Raw genomic sequence first — 17404 nt, 5'->3', positions numbered from 1 at the left:
ACCCTTCCAACCTTTGATTATGACTGATACTTTTCATTTGATTCAGAATCAATCTTCAAATTTGCTAAACCCTTGGTGATTGTATCCAAACGAGCAATTATGGCTTCTTGTCTGGCTAGATTGGCTGCAGGTTTTTCTTGGAACAAGTTCCCCAACTGTGCTAGTTGTCATCGGATTTGGTTTCCCATAACTTCCGTCTCTGATACCAAGTTGTTATGATCACATGACATGGATCTAGTTATGGGGACGCTGCAAAATGAGTCTGATGTTTTCTTCCCACGACCTATGGTGCTGGTTTGTTAAAAGAGAAGCTGCAATCTCAAGAGTTAAAGTATACTCAAAAACTGGAATAAGTTTCTGCTTAGATTTCATATGATAAATGGAGTTTAATACTATACTGGTAAGACAACTACCCCTAGAAACGAGGACACGGTTTCCTAACGTCACTGGAGTCCAAAGCTACAGATAACTCTACTGGAATGAGATGGTGCAAATAACTACTGTTGTAAGCCTTTAGGAGCCAAGGAGTGCTAACATTTTGTCAATAGTGCATTTTGTGTTTCTTGTTCACTTGTTCGATCCACAAAACTCTGAGATTTTATCAGCAAAAATAATTCTTCAGACTTTGCCACTTCTCCAGTTACCTCTTGATAAAATTCCTCTCTATTTCTGCTTGTCCTTCATCAGGAAGCACTCTCTCACTTTGCTCTATGCCTCTATCACTTCCAGAGTAGCCAGAGCCTTGTTTTTCTCGTCTTCCAATAAAAATTAACCCTTTTCCCTCAATCTTCACTTCCTTTAGAATGCTGCTACTGTATCTCTTCACTTTTAATCTAGCCCATTGAAGATGGTTTTCCGGAGATGTCTCCTCCATTTTTTACCATCCTCCAGACTGTTCTCTGACTGCTTTGAATATCTATCTGACCCAAAGGTGAAGAGACCCATAGCTTTGACCCAAGTTCATTCTTTTTGTCATCCATTCAAACAACATCCAGTGACTGGAGCCCACCACTCCAAGTAAATTTTTTCTTTTTTCCAGCTCCACTCACCTTGAAGAACTTGTTCCACCATGTATTTTGTTGGGAACTTGAATAAAAATTGACTGTCAGCTATTTCGTAAATGTTCACCCTGAATGCATTCTTTCAAGTCGACACCAACCACCTTCTTATATCTGATAGTGTTGGTTTTACATTCAAATAACTGTTAAAATGACAGACCACACATCATCCCAAGTCATCGCTCTCAGCCGATGCTTTCCCTCAGTTATGGTGATTTTATAGTCGCTTGTACTGATCAATGTTCCGTTTGCCCCCTTTGATTACCATTTACTGGTTCTGACAGTTTCAGCATATGGAATTTCTGGGTCTGTCTTCCGGTCGGACTTGTACTTTTTTGATGAATCTGTTGATCTTAAACGTGACAAGCATTTAATGTCACTTCAGGGATAATAATGACAAATCTGTTGTCTCCTTGTACCGAAAAAATACTTATAAATCTGCCGATATTGTTGTTTTCTCTTGGACAGAAAAATAGTGCATATTGCTACTTAAGTTTTCATCTCCTCGTCTGTGCTTCTTTATCCCTTGAAGCTTCCTGTAGGAAGTAGCCAATCCACTCCATGGTTTTCTTGTTGAATGCCGTTCTTCGCTCAGATTACGGCTTTGTTCCACCCAGTCGTACCAAAGTTCTGACCCCACCGCAAAAATACATTCTGTTCTCCCCCGTCGAATTTTTGTTGCTGTAAATGAGGGGAAAAAGGAAGAATGGTAGAAAGGATGGGAAGATGTTTTTCAGTGATCAGAAGTCCACCGGATTCAGGACCCCAGCTTGAAAATCAGCTCTAAGAAATTACCTTGGGGGTAGTGCCTGGGAGCCTTCTCTCTCTACTCCTTAACACCATTGTTCCAATTAAAAGTAAACATTTCTACAAGAAATAAAATAAAGAAAAAGGGAAATGCTTAACGCTTCTATCCAAGAAGAAGCTGCTTCTTCCACCTTGCCTCGCCTGAAGAGCCAAACCCTACTTCACCTAGATTTTACATCACTGCATCCTACTCCATCTAGCTCTTAAAAATTCATGAAGCAAAATTGGGAGACCAGAGAGCGGTACCAACCCCAGTCCATCAAAACCTCACAAGCAGTCCCTTCAATTTAGTTCACTCGATTCAATAACTACCAAAAGCTCAAGTGTCTAACAATAAGACAAATAGGAGGAACATTTTCTAAGAATTGCAAAGTTTGATTATTTCTTCAAAGCTTGGGGTTTAGATAGTGTGTACAAGAACCCTACATCTTATATATCTCTTACTCACAAAGTTACACAGATTAACCTTTCTAGATAATATAAGAACCTTCCGTATTTACACTCTCAACAATAGGAAAGGGACGATTTCCCTTCTTTCACTTATGGCCACATCATTCTCTCTTGCATTTCAAAATTCAAAGAACACATCTTCTGATTTTTGAATTACAACAAAGACAAGAATCCATGAAGCTTTTGGAATTTCACTTCCCTTGCTCTACTTCTTGGAATCTGTTAGCCTGTCAAGATACTTCAGCAGAATGGACTACCAAAAGATTTCTTTTAAATGGAGCATCAGATGGCAGCAGTATGAGGAAGAGAATAGTAGTAGCAAACAAATATAGCAAGGAGAAAATGCAAAGAGAACGTAGGAATTCACCCTATACAAGGTATCAGCACAAAATATTCTCAAGCAACTACCAAGAACAGGTGGCAAGAAGTATTTTAAAATTGAGCTACAGATTTTGTTATCCTGGGATAATCAGGAGACTGCGTGTTAATATGGATTCACCAACCATAAAAAATGCATAAAAGGTTACTCACTGGCTTGAAGGACGTTGATGATCAAGTTCATTGTATGGGTCAATTACAAGTCCATTCACCCCATGTCTTAAAACTGCAGCTTTTGCAAGCGAGAGAACCCAGTCAATATTCGGCAGGCAATCATTCTCACACCTGTTCAATTAACCTACTTTTCTGGTTAGTGAAGAAAAAAGAGATTCAACAAACAAACAAAAAAGAAAAGATAAGGTAAGCTTCTTCAAAATACGAGATTCAAATAAAAAAGAAAAAGATGGCTCAAGGTTACGAGCTTTCCCTAGCTTAAGCAGCAAGGCATGTGCCTCATCCATCACCCATGGGCTCTATCATAAGAAGGTAATACTAAACAACAAATATAGTTAGTAAACTGACATACTATTTGCTAAAAAGACAGTATGAATCAATTTTTAGTAATTCTGGATAGTAAAAAAAAAAAAAGTAGTATAAGAAAGCTAGCCCCAAAAACATAAAAAGACCCTAAGAAAGCTAGTTCAAAAAACTTAAAAGTTAAATCTTCTCATCTAAATTAGAGATTTAAAATAGTTGTGAACTTGATTGAAATTGATTTCACTTCAAACATTTCATTGGAGTACAATATTTCAGTTATTTTGTCCAAATGAGTGTTGTTAGTATTTGTAGAGATTTTTCCATACCACAGGCACATAATCTTTTCCTCATTAGTGCATCGCTTTGTTAAAGCTCACGCTTCAATTTTTCTTTGCAACTTAAGACACCAATAGACTATGACACATTAGACAAGAAAAGTTATAAAGAAATCATTGAGATATTTAAAAAAGCTAAAGAGAAGTACAGTAGCGATAAGATATATGGGGAATAACTCTCTCTCTCTCTCTGTTCTAGCTTGAGTCTAAATGTGTTTTTCTTGCACATCGCATTGATTCACCCATTAAGCTCTCTCTCTCTCTCTCCCTCTCCCTCTCCCTCTCCCTCTCCCTCTCTCTCTCTCTCTCTGTCTCTCTCTCTCTCTCTCTCTGTTTGATGCATAAAAGAGACCATTTCTAGCTTGAGTCTAAATGTGTTTTCTTACACATCGCATTGATTCACCTATTAAGAGCAATAACACCTCGTTCATTTTGTTGCTTGATATGGTAAATAAAGATGGACTTTGAGCCTAACTCAATACAAAAGACAAACTCATGAGGTGAGAATAGAAAAGACCATTATTTTATAAGGATTTCTCAAGATCATATAAAGAGACAACAACTCATACACTCAAACCAATCTGGGATCTAATGCCCCATCACATTCCCCGGTTGGATATCATTACGTGGACAACATAAGATATAAGGCCCTAATATTGGATCTTGAAAGATATGCCACCTGGGCCTAACTCAACACCAAAAGCTAGCTCATGAAGGAAGGATTGTCCAAGTCCACATAAGCAAACCATCAACCCATTTCCCAACCAATGAGGGACTTTAACCCCCCCTTCACGCCCAGACCCAACTGTAGCGTGGGCCGGGAGCCCAAACAAGAATCTATCTGGCTCTGATACCATGAAAAGATGACACCTAGACCTAACTCAACACCAAAAACTAGCTCATGAGGGGAATATTGTCCAAGTCCATATAAGCACACCACCAGTCCATTCCCCAACCAATGTGGGACTATAACGCACTCTGATAGGATGAACCATAAAATAGCAATGGGCCTCTTATACCATGTAAAAAAGTGCACTTTATGCCTAACTCAACCTCGTGAGGTGAGGATTGCTAATACCAAATAAGGGACAATAGTTTATTCACTCAACTGATGTGGGAGACAAAAGATAACACTAGATTCCTTATCGGATACTACCTATTCAAAACATGGCATCCTTGATGTATATACACAATCAGTTAGTCCAGGATTTTCATTAAATTGAACTACAGAACATGGAGAGTAAGCTTAGAGAACATATGTCAGTTCAAAATAGAGGTCAGTGAGATCATCAGGCAAGCTTCAAGATTCATATTTTAGGAAACTGCCACCATCACCTTATGAGGAAAAATGTATCACTGAGCCATTGTTTTCCCTCTTCAAACTCCTGAGCGCTCATCCGTTCAACAGATTCCCCATATCTGCATTATCAATGATCAAAACATTAACATACAAACTAACAACGAATAAAAGATAGATGATTTCACAAGTATGAGTAAGATATTTCTCTCGTGTAACAGAAAGTCAGGTTCTGCTTACAGGAAAAAAAGCTGAAAGAGGAAAACAACAAAAGCTTTACAAATAAGTAGCAGGATATTACTATCCCACCTTCATAGACCAAGCCACAGAGAAGTTAAAGTGGGTCTATATTCTAGAAAGCTAAAGAAAAGGCTGTTGGTCCAACCAGCAATCTATGTTTGCAAAGAATGAAAGCTTCAAACATGTGCCACACATTTGCAAGAATGGAAGCAGTATGTTTCTGATACCTAAATCATTGTCTTTTTTGGAAACCAGTTACTATTGTGTGTATAAGATAAGGTGCGCAAAATAGTACATGGATACCTAAATGATTGGGAGGTTCAAAGAGTTGCAGATTTGCTTATGGTGATAAATGATTTCAATGTAACAATACTAAAAAGAAAATGACAAAGAGACTTAAGAAGTATAGGATGTTTCCTACTTGCCTCACATCAAAAAAAGGTTTCTTTATGTGCTTCTCCAAAAGTTTTCTAGCATGCTCCCGTACCTACAAATCAGTAAAGCAAAAAGAAAGTAAGAAAAAACAAGCAAACAACAACTGGGCAAGGGTGAATGCGCTGAAGGATACATTGTTTCGTACTGTGGTAAAAAAGAAAAAAAAAGTGGAATACCCTAATTTTATGAGATAATATTTAGTGAAAGGTGAAGGCTGAGCTGTAAAACAGCTCCTTCTAACAGATTTTAAAAGCTCCCATTAAGCATTGAAGAAAAACAAAGGTGATTGTTGACTATGACAAGACTCAAGAAAGATATAGTAATATGGAGAAGAAAAAATCCTTTCACGCACTGACAAAACCAAAAGTGCCCCTTCTTTCAAAGAGAGCAGGACGGGTTATTCACATTTCATTTTATGGTCAGAGGCGCGATTTTCAAACTGTTCTAAACACAATTAACCTTTGAAGCCTTTGGGTGGCAACACAATAATGCATGTATTAACATCGGTCCAAAACAAAACTACACGAGCTGAAACATTATTTAAGCAATATTTTCATCTTGTTTCACAAGAATTCAAGATGTAGGATTTACTTGGTTTGACAGTATAAATTGAATCTGATTAATCTAATAAGTGTCTATTAAACAATCTATCTGAAATTAACTAACTTCTATTCGTATACCTGTCATTATTAGCTCAAAGCTTGACTTTAACACAATCAAACACCAAAAATTAACATGATTTGACGATAGAAAAAATCATATCCCTAAATTATAATTTCCCCTAACTTATGTTTTGATGTTCCAGAAATCATTGCATATGTCTTGAATTTCTTTATCGATTTTGGTCCAAGTACCCAAAATTGATTAACTGGATCTGGTAAGAATCCCACACCGATGTCGTGTCAACATGAGTGTGGCGCCAAAAGTAAAAAGTCTGAGCAACTTGGGATGTGGCAACAGAGGTGAGTCAAATTTCAGGAGTCAACAAAGGTGCTAAATTTCATCCGGAGACAAAACTTCTCACGAAACCATTACCCTGAATGTCTCCACATTTTCTATAATATTAGCCAAACCCTTGATGGGAACATGTTGCCCAAACGACCTCTTGTTGTTCTTTCATGTCTCCTTTGTATGTCTTGGCTTTCCACAATAATCACGATGCAATCAATCTTGTCAGAAGTGATCGTCTTTGGTTGTTCATGACTCATGAGAGACTGTTAACCCACAGTTCTCAATTAAAGCCTGATAGAACAGGACACCTCGTGGTCTCTATTCAAGTTTACAGACTCATGCATCCATCCTCAACAGAAGGAAAAGGAACTTTAACAAGCATTTAAATCGTGGTCATATCATACTCTTGGTTCAACCATCAGAAAATATAACACCAATATAAGACAAAACCCAATAGTGATCTGCTAATTTTCAAGATACTGATATTCTTGAGATAATTTTTGGGCTGCCAGGCTCATGCAACACCGACATCAATGAGGAATGCACTTACCAAAAAAAATATGAGATAATTTTCTTCCATGTGATTCCTATCTTCTAATACCTTTCATCACTGTAATGTCGTCACTTATAAACCAGTGTTTGGGATATCAATGTAAGACATGGTGAAACCAACTTGGACAATCTTCTCTCAGTTTATCCCTGTTGTGGTACTTGAACAGTTGAACCTTTTGTTGGATGTAATTATTTCCAATCCTGTCTAAAGTTCCACGACTTAATATCCAAATTTACATGATATTCATCTTGTAGATATGTTGAACCATAGTGGTCAAACCCCTCAGCTCTTTCACCAATTCTTTTTACTTCAACTTTACCCTTAAATACTAGCTCAATGCTGATTCTCACTCTTCGTACTTTTATAAATATACCATAGGACCATGATATTTTAATTTAAAATGTTGGATCAACTTGTGTGAACTGTGAACATCAACTCTTCCCTTTCTAAGATATCCAGTAACTCTGTTGACTTCTTTATCGACAAAACTATATTCCAAGTTAGTAGCCTTCTCTCGTCTCTTTACTGTCTTTTAGACATACAATGACCTAATATCAACTCACCTCCTCTATGTAGTATCCACTAACTTATTGACTTCCCTTTCGGCGCACCAATGCTCAACAACCTATTTGAATTTGACTCTTTGCTCTAGCTTTTTACAATCATCATCCATTAAGATGCGGGAACCCTTTTGTATCTCACACCACCCAGCACCAATATGGGGAGGATAAACTTTTTTAGGCTTCATAGGATAATATCAACTCACAAATGAATGTGAAACTCTCACATCAATAGTTGATAAATGGAGTTGAGCACAATTAAAACTAATAAAGCTTGCCAAAACAGGTCAATTAATCCAAACCAAACAAGCTTGTAAAGACAAGTAGGACTATGGTTTGACTTAAGGGTTCTCCCAACACCTAGTTAGTACAACAGGACTAAAACATTACTTATGTTTATCCAAATTGCAGAATGATTTAGGGTCTAGGCAATCTTCAACCAATAAGCAGGGCACAAAAGTAAATCACTTATTTTTTAATTTATTTTTTAGAAACACCTCATAAGACTTTAAGCAATCTAATCCTTGTGCAGGTTATATATATCTTGGAACTCCAATTTTTTGACTAAAATAGAAGATCCAGATAATGCAGAAATACGTTATGTTTTGCATGACATCCTGCAACGCCATACTACCAATATCTTTCTAGAGGGTAAGAACTAAGAATCTTCGTAGGATCCATTTATCACAACCCTCATCTAGTTAACTGAGGTAGCAAAAACAACTCGGCAACTAATTTCTGATGAATTCAATCACTCTTATTTATCCTAGCTTGATATGATGAGAAACAGATTTATAAGTGCCAACCCTGTTTTCCATAGAGCAAAGTGCAAATTTCCAGCCAACACTGTGATTGAGATTGCATAGAAGAGCATCAATCCATTCACTCTTCCCGGAGTTTGGGACTCCTGTAACAATAGTCAACTCTCCCGGTACAACCTGTATAGAATCAAGAAGAAAGAAACAAAAATCAGCCAGGCTGTAGAATTTCATGTCATGGTTACATGCTGATATGACAATAATAAGTCCTAATCTAGAGTAATAATACGTTTTCAGAATGTTATGCTGAAGAATAGGATTCTGTATCATTTCTTGGGGAAAGTTCAGTCGTTTTGGTTCTTTACTTCAGTACCTTGTCTTTAGGTAATATACTAGTGTTACAAGGCCTGTTAACACTGTACCATCCCTCTCCATTCCCAAGAATCTCTCATCATTTTTTTTGTTCACTATGTTACTTTTCTCCGTACAATTTAAGTAACTATTTTATTTGGATAAAACTGGTGTTCAAGTTAGCTTGTGCACACCTCCACTAATCTCCACCAGGTACCTTGTATTTCCCACAAACAGGAGTACCAAGAAATTCAGCCCACCAAGATTAGGCAGATGGGAAGAAATAACCTTGTGTTTACTCTGTTGGTTTCGAACTATGATTGCCAAGGTTGCCACTCCAACTTTTCAACTGCTAGACCACCTCCTTGGGGACTTGATTAAGTAAATAACCTTAGTGAAGTGATACACAAAATCCTCTAAATACAAAGTGTAAGAAAAACAAAGAATCTAATATGAAGAAGATTATCTATGCTAACTGGGATATCACATGCTCCAAAAGTATACCCAAAAAGAACCTTCCATTAAGCTTTCTTCACATAATTGTCAAATCTAATTGGTATATCACAAACCCTACAACGTAGCTGCTGTCCCTGGCATGAAAACACATATTTCCTAATCCTATTTAAGTACTGAGAGACTAGAGAAACATTTAGTTCCCAAATAAGAACCCACTCACATTGTATAGATGATTTAAGGACCTCCATCCAGTTGGAACCCCAAGCTCGTAGCCAATTGTTTGATGATAATATGCATCAATCTCAGTAAAGTAATTATTAAAGTTGAATAATCCTTGTATCGGGTACAGCTCTGCACCTTCAATAACCTCTCTCAGTGCACCAGGCCCCAGACACATAAGTACCTATTAATGCCCAAATGAAGAAAGATAAACTTGAGGTTACTGGAGAGTCATAAAGAAAACAGGTGAAATGAGCATCTTTGATGCACTAAAATGAGTAAGACAGCTAGAAAAGTATTATCAGTAGGTAAATCCTAACTCATAATGGCTAGAACTAGGATACCAAGGATCTAGCATACAAAGATTCGTGCATGTAAAATCATGAGCATAGTTTACCCTGTCCATATTTATCAAAAAGGAGGATTTCGTTTTGCCCCAGGAAGAACGTTATTGTGTAGGCATGATATAAACCGACTGTAAAATTACATAACTGTGTGATAGTAACAGATGGAGTAATCATTGAGAGAACTACAAAGCAGTTATGCAACCAATATTTGCAAACAGATTCGACTTTGAGAAACAAGAGAAATGCCATTCAAAACAACTCTCAATTTTAAATTTAAAAAAAAAAAACAACTCCCAACTTTACTAGTGCTTGAAATTAAAGTAGACTTAACAAGACTGCTATTAACTATAAACTTGCATTTCCATATTAAAAATCAGAATATAAAATTGAAGAGAAGAAATTCCAACAAGGGGCTTGGGAAAGTACACAACTGTCAATCACAAATCAGAAAGCTCGTGGAATATGAAAAAAGATCTGATTCAAAAATTTCTTTTTTTTCTTCTCCTATAAACAAATAGGTAAGAAAATTCCATGCATGAAGACCTCATTTGCATCTTTGAAGTGATCTATAGTGCTCTTTTTTGGCCATGTAACTCGCCAGCACCTACATTGTCAAAGAGAAAAAGTTAAGAGCACTCATTATTAAGGTATAATATACCAAAACTACCATCATTTGCACTGGAATAAAGTACACTAGACCTTTCTCTCCCTAACCGGCGGGCAAGCTCTTCAGCTAATGCTTGACCAGGTGGATCCCCATCAGTTGCCAGTATAATGCGAGATGCCTATAAATGGTGAAAGAACAAAAACATTCTTGTTACATGACTGACACATAACAACACAGGAAACATAATTAGCAAAGAGGGGTCTTCAAACCTTTTCCAGATATTCTTTGCAGTTCCAAAGATACTGATATTTTGTGTCCTAGCTTCACAAAATGCACCAAAAGGAGCATTAGTTCCACAACATGTTAAAATATCAGCTTAATCATATCAAAAACAAAAACATAATTACATCACAAAGAATCAAACTCCTATTCTTCAACAAGATCCTCAAACTCTTCAAAATGAAGCAATAAAAATATAAAAAAACACCCAGCAGCAATAAAAAAAAAACAGTAGCAGATCGCAGCAGCTTAGTAGAGAAGAAGAAGAAAAAACTTACAGCAACTTGGCAGCAACCAACCAAAAATACAAAAAAAAATCGCAGAAGAGTCTGAAGAAGAGAAGCAGTCGCAGCTGTGAGTGAAGTCGCGAAAGACAGAAATAGTATGTGAAGTCACGTATCTTTCAGAAATTTTTAAAAAAAAATAACCTTACAATTTTTTTTTTAAAAGAACCCTAATTGGCGCTTTTCAATAAAAAAGGCGCTTTATCGCACTTCTCGCTTTTACAGTAGAAGCAAGCGCCTTTTCATTATCGCCTCGCCTCAGGAGCTAAAAGCGCAGGAGCATCGCCTCGCCTCAAAGCGAGCTTTTCTGCGCTTTTTACACAAACCAGAATTCCTTTTTAATTTATTTATTTCCAAAACTAGCCTTCCCCTTTTATAAAGAGTTGCAATTTTTATGAAAAATTGAGATTTATATGAAAGGTTGTGACTTTTCAAAGGGTTGTAACTTTTCCAAAGAGTTTGACCTTTCTGATAAGGCACAATAAGCTTTTGTTCCAACTATCCTTTGTTGTCTATAAATAGAGGGATTTCCTGCCACTATTATTTGTAGGATTTTCTCCGCTTAAGGATAGTTGATTTCAAATACATTAATTAAGTTTCTTATGAAGTTTGTTTCATTCCTCAAAGTTTTCTTCCTCCTTTTTCATAGAGCTTAATCTTTACTACAAGTCATAGTGATTCGTGTAACTATGGCAATTCCTTTTGCTATTTTGGTGACTTTTTTTTGACAGTGTTAAAAATTTCGGCAAGGATGATTGAACTTCTCTTTTGTCTCTCTCTACAAGTTTCTTCATATAAACAAAGAAAATTTGTTTTAATTGCAATGTGACATTACTACTCTTGCACCTTTCCGTCCACAACTCATAACACTACTGAAATGGTTGAATTCATTACATTTGGTTCTTTAGTAAACAAAAGCAATAAGACATTACTACTCTTGCACCTTGAGTCCACAACTCATAATGCTCGCTACTGAAATGGTTGAATTCATTACATTTGGTTATTTAGTAAACAAAATTTTTATTTCTGCCACTATTATTTGTAGATTTTTTTCCCTATAGGTGAGTTAAATTCAAATACATTAATTAAGCTTCTTATGAATTGTGTTTCATTCCCCAAAGTCTTTTTCCTCCTATTTCATGAAGCTTAATCTTTTAGTGTAAGTTAGTGATTCATGTAACTCTGCAATTTGTTTTTGCTATTTTGGTGACTTTTTTGAGCTCTTTTAGAAATTTCAGTGAGGATGATTGAAAATTTTATCCTCTCTTTTGTCCCTTTCTACGGGTTTCTTCATATACTTTTGAGAAAATTGCTTGTGGGTTGTGCTATATTAGATAGCACACAACAACAAATATGTGATATAACTAATACGGAACCAAAGATGAAATTTGCTAAAAGAACCAAACAGATTGCTCTCTTGGCTCTCTTGCTTGCCACAGTTAGTATATTATTTTGATTGTTTTGTCAGAGGTACAAACATTTTGTATGTCAATGCATCCTTCCTAGAACATTAGTATAGAGACAATTAGTCCACTTATTTTATCCAAGCCAACTAATTTGCCATATTTCTTCATCTCTTCTTTTTGGGCATAATAAAAGATCAAGTTTTCTTGAAATAACAACTATCCAAAATACAATATAACAAAAATAATTTTTAACGGCAATAAAAATTCACATTAATAAAGAGTGGTAGAGTCTTTACCAACATTAATTAATTGTCATTAGATTCAATGTTGCTATACACTTTTGGGACATTTATATAGAGTACCAATTGCCTCTTAAAAATCATATTTAGCGGCAATTAAGCAATTAATTATCGTTAAAGAACATTTTTACTATAGTGATAACTCTTTCTTTTGATAAAGATTTTTGTTTAATATTTTTTGATAAAGAAGCAACAACTCTTCCTTTTGGTTTCTTTCAATTAATTTGTGAACAGTAAACTTGGATACAGCTCGACAAACTATCTTTTTGAAAAATGTATTAAGCAACATGCTTTTTTCTTCTTGATTATTAGGAAAATAAGACCGTTTTGATTATTATTTGTGGATATTTGTGAGTTCAAGTATGTTACCAGTTTCAAAAAAAATATATTTGTGAGTTCAAATGCTCACAATTATGTTGTGAGATTTTAGTACATAATGTGTTAAAATTTTGGTTTAAAATATCCAGTTGTGAACTGTTTCATTCAGATGTCACCTACTGCTTGGCATTAATTCTTTGAAACTGCATACTATAACCATAACAATAACTATGGTTCAATTCCAAATAAGTTGGGGCAGGTGATATGAAAACTAAGCAATAGTAATGACTATTCTAAGACAATGAGGAAAAACAATAATGATATTTACAATTTTAAGGTCATTTTTAACATATACATCATACAATAATAAAAAAGAGATTGATGGAGGTTCATAAGAAAGGAGTCGAAGGTCCTCCATTTGAATTTAGTTAATTATGTTCTTGTATGGACGTGATGTTCAACTTACTTGGGAGTGTTGTTGTTCGAGGCTTTTTGGTATCTTCTATAACGTTTGATGTTGTTCTTTATGACTTTTTTGAATTAAGAAATTTTCATTACTTCTGACCAACTATTTCAATGGAGATTTTCTTAGACTTCTTTCTTATACTTAAAATTTGACTCACAATTTTTCTATAACAAAATGAAAATTAAAAAAATATAGCACTTTAAAATTTTGTAGTAATGCTTTGCCTTAAGATAAAATGTTCTTGACTATAGTGTATGTATCAAAAATACGAATATTACCGAATGATCATATGTTAGCTTAATAAATAGTTCACAAGTAGTTTTACCGAGTTATACAAATATATGGAGCAAAGCTCTTCTTTGCACTGTTATAAAGGATGGAGCCAGAATGTGGATGAGGATACACAGTAAATACATGCATGGATCGAAAAAGGTACACATGGTCATAATGCAATAAGGGGTGGTTTGGTAGGATGCATTAAAAAAATTAATTCATGCATTAGCTTTGTGTACTACTAATACTTTATTTGGTACATTTTTCAACCTATTTATAATAATGCAAGATTTTGATTGTGTTTGGTATAAAGAGGAAATCATTTTCTGGAAAAAAATGTTTTCCAATTGGTTGACTTAAATTGTTTGGAAAATGTTTTCCAAATCAACTCATTTTCCTCAAATTTAAGGAAAATGACTTCCCTTCCAAAATTAAGGAAAACATTTTCCAAAACTCTACCCCTACCCTGTACCCGACCCTCTCATTCAAAAGAAATAATTAAAAAAAAAATTCTTTTTTTTTTAAATTTGAAATATATTTTTATCTCTATCTCCAACCTCCTCATCCCCCCCCTCAAAAAACCCCCAAAAAAATTCTTTTGAAAAATATTTCAAATTTTATTTTTTACGCCATTCCCTCCCCCCCCCCCCCACCAAAACAAGGTCACTCACGTCCCCTCCCCCGTCAATTTAAAAAAAAAATACATTTTATGGGAAATATTTCAAATTTTAACTTGTTTTCATTTATTGCGCCACCCCATCGAAAAAAAATTAAATTTTTTTTTTGAAAAATATTTCAAATTTTAGATTTTTATTTTTATGCTACATTAGATTTTGGAACGGTCATCGAGGTCTTGTCCTAGTTCTCTACTCACCAACCAACCATGAGAAAATAAGTTAGAAATCCACTTGTTTTCCAAGAAAATATTTTCTAGAAAAACACCTTTTGTAACGATCTGTTTAGTCGTTTTGAGCAACAAACTTCAATTCTGAAAAAACAGGTTGAGGCGACGGACCAAACGACGATCCGTCATGGGCACGACGGACCGTCGCAGGGTCTCGTTTCAAGACACTTAGAAAATCTGAAATTGGGTACTGAAAATCGACTCTCTGAACTTCGTGACGGAATGGCAGGACGGACCGTCACAGGCGTGACGGACCGTCACAGACCCTTGGTGGAAATTTGGGTCTCTGAACTCCGCGACGACATGCAGGACGGACTGTCGCAGGCACGACGGCCCGTCACAGGTTGCGCAAATCCCAGGCAGAGTCGGATTTCTGGTGAAGTTTTAAGGGACGTTTTTGGACTATTCTTTCCTTAATTATAGATTTCGTGGGGTTATATTAATAACTAAAATTCTTGAGGGGTTAAAAGAGGTAACCCTAAGTTAATTAGTGGGGTATTATTGCCATCTTTAATTCTTAATTATATACTAATTAGGGTAAAAGAAAGAGGGTTTAAATAAGAAAATAGAAAGAACAACAAGAGAGAGAGGGAATCGAACGAGAAGGGAGAAACAAAGCTTTGGGGAAAATTCTTGCTTGATTCAACTCTTCGGTGGAGGTAGGTTATGGTTTTCATGCTATTCGTAGTAAACTCTTAATAGCGAATGATATGTGTTAGTAGTATTGTGAACCTTCTATATGCTTAATTGTATGCTTGCATGAATGATGTGATTATGTAATTATGAATAAATAAGCATGATGAAGCTATTGAATCCCAAATCTTGAAAAGAAACCCTAATCTACTTTGTTAATGATGATGCCTTGGTATAAAAGAAGGCTTGATGAATGAAAGTAGTGAGATTAGGGGATCGGAGTGTCACGTTCCGACACCAGGATAGAATATGGATCGGGTGCCACGTTCCGGTACCAGGATAGTATATGAGGATCGGAGTGTCACGTTCCGACACCAGGATAGAATATGGATCGGGTGCCACGTTCCTGTACCAGGATAGTATATGAGGATCGGAGTGTCACGTTCCGACACCAGGATAGAATATGGATCGGGTGCCACGTTCCGGTACCAGGATAGAATGAGGATCGGAGTGTCACGTTCCGACACCAGGATAGTATATTGAGGAGCGGAGTGTCACGTACCGACACGAGGGGAATAAAGATAATGAATCTTGAAAGATGTTAATATATTCAATTTAATATACTTAATTCCCAAATGAGTATGGTGTTGAGGCTTGAGCCCTCATGGATGAACTTGATGGTACTTATTGATGATTATAATACTTGTTGTTGCTTCATGTTGAGTTTTATAGTTGATTTACGATAATATTGATATATACTGTTCCCTATTTTGAGTTGGCCGATGATATCTACTCAGTACCCGTGTTTTGTACTGACCCCTACTTTTACGTTTTTCTTCTTGTTATTTGTGGAGTGCAGCAAACGTGCCGTCATCTTCGACTCAACAGTAACTCAAGCCAGTCTTCGCCACACCGGATCTTCAGGGTGAGCTAACGCTTCTAGCTTGGACTGGATCTTCTCCTTCATGTCTTGATGCCTTGAACTTCCGACATGGACTAGCTTCTCATGTATTTTTAGCTTTTTAGATACTCTTAGTTTAGTAATTTAAAGGTAGATGTTCTTGTGATGATGACTTCCAGATTCTGGGGATAATGATAAGTTTTTGAGTTATAGAAGTTGATTATTTATGAGTTTAAGTCTTCCGCATTACTTTCTGTTTATATTATATGGAAATGTTAAGGTTTAGATTGGTTGGTTCGCTCACATAGGAGGGTAAGTGTGGGTGCCAGTCGCAACCCGTTTGGGTCGTGACAAACTTGGTATCAGAGCCTTAGGTTCGTTGGTCTCATCACACAAGAACAGGTCTAGTAGAGTCTTAAGGAACGGTAGGGGGACGCCTTTACTTTTCCTTGAGAGGCTATAAGACTTTAGGAAAATTTCACTCTTTCATTCTTTCTTTCGTGCTACTACTTGAGTCCAATTGGTATCTAGGCGATACGAATTGGTATCTGACCATCTTCACTCTCTTTCGCAGATGGTTAGAACTAGAGCAACGACTACGTCAACACCAACACCGGCCAGACAAGAAACAACTGAGCCAGCCACTGGGGCTGTGGCTCGAGGAAGAACAGCGGCGAGGGGCCGTGGAAGAGGTCGTGGGAGGACGTCCTCTAGGGGAAGAGGACGAACACCTAGCCCATCTGATACTAGGGCAGTGACTCCTCCACCGACTGAGGAAGTGGTAAGAGAGGGTGAGGAAGGGGAGAATGAACGAGTGCAAAATGAGGAATTGCCACCCCAACCTACCCCAGAGATGATCAATCAGGTTCTCGCTTATCTTAGTGGGTTGTCTGATCAGGGTCAGGCACCTCCAGTGTTTTCTGCGCCAACACCTCCGGTTTCAGAAGTGCAACATGCGGCTACTATGGCTCCCCGCATGGATGTTCCATTGGACATAGGCACATTTCCACGTCTGACTACTGGGCCTATAATGACAAATGATCAGCATGAACTTTTCAGTAAGTTCTTGAAATTGAAACCTCCGGTCTTCAAGGGTGCTGAATCGGAGGATGCTTATGATTTTCTGGTTGACTGTCACGAGCTACTACACAAGATGGGTATAGTAGAACGGTTTGGTGTGGAGTTTGTGACTTATCAGTTTCAAGGGAACGCCAAAATGTGGTGGCGGTCACATATCGAGTGTCAACCAATAGAGGCACCACCTATGACTTGGGCCTCGTTCTCAAGTTTGTTTATGGAGAAGTATATTCCCCGGACTTTGAGGGATCGGAAAAGGGATGAGTTCTTGAGCCTAGAGCAAGG

The 17404-nt window shown here is 36.8% G+C and overlaps 1 protein-coding gene across 2 annotated transcripts in view; it reads right to left on the bottom strand.

The window, feature by feature from the left end:
- The window catches only part of LOC101264268 (twinkle homolog protein, chloroplastic/mitochondrial), a 40457-nt gene that overhangs the window by 4438 nt on the left and 18615 nt on the right, over positions 1-17404 (bottom strand). For both annotated transcript variants that reach the window (XM_004231508.5, XM_010317324.4), the window contains exons 10-17: positions 10549-10596; positions 10372-10457; positions 10216-10276; positions 9327-9509; positions 8348-8479; positions 5468-5529; positions 4841-4924; positions 2847-2978 (exon numbers count right to left, since the gene is read on the bottom strand). In XM_004231508.5, coding sequence (XP_004231556.2) covers positions 2847-2978; positions 4841-4924; positions 5468-5529; positions 8348-8479; positions 9327-9509; positions 10216-10276; positions 10372-10457; positions 10549-10596 — 788 coding nt within the window. The remainder of the gene's footprint in view (positions 1-2846; positions 2979-4840; positions 4925-5467; positions 5530-8347; positions 8480-9326; positions 9510-10215; positions 10277-10371; positions 10458-10548; positions 10597-17404) is intronic.

This window comes from Solanum lycopersicum, chromosome 2, assembly GCF_036512215.1.
Source record: "Solanum lycopersicum chromosome 2, SLM_r2.1".
Lineage (NCBI taxonomy): Eukaryota > Viridiplantae > Streptophyta > Magnoliopsida > Solanales > Solanaceae > Solanum > Solanum lycopersicum.
This window is presented reverse-complemented; position numbering and strand designations above follow the sequence as displayed.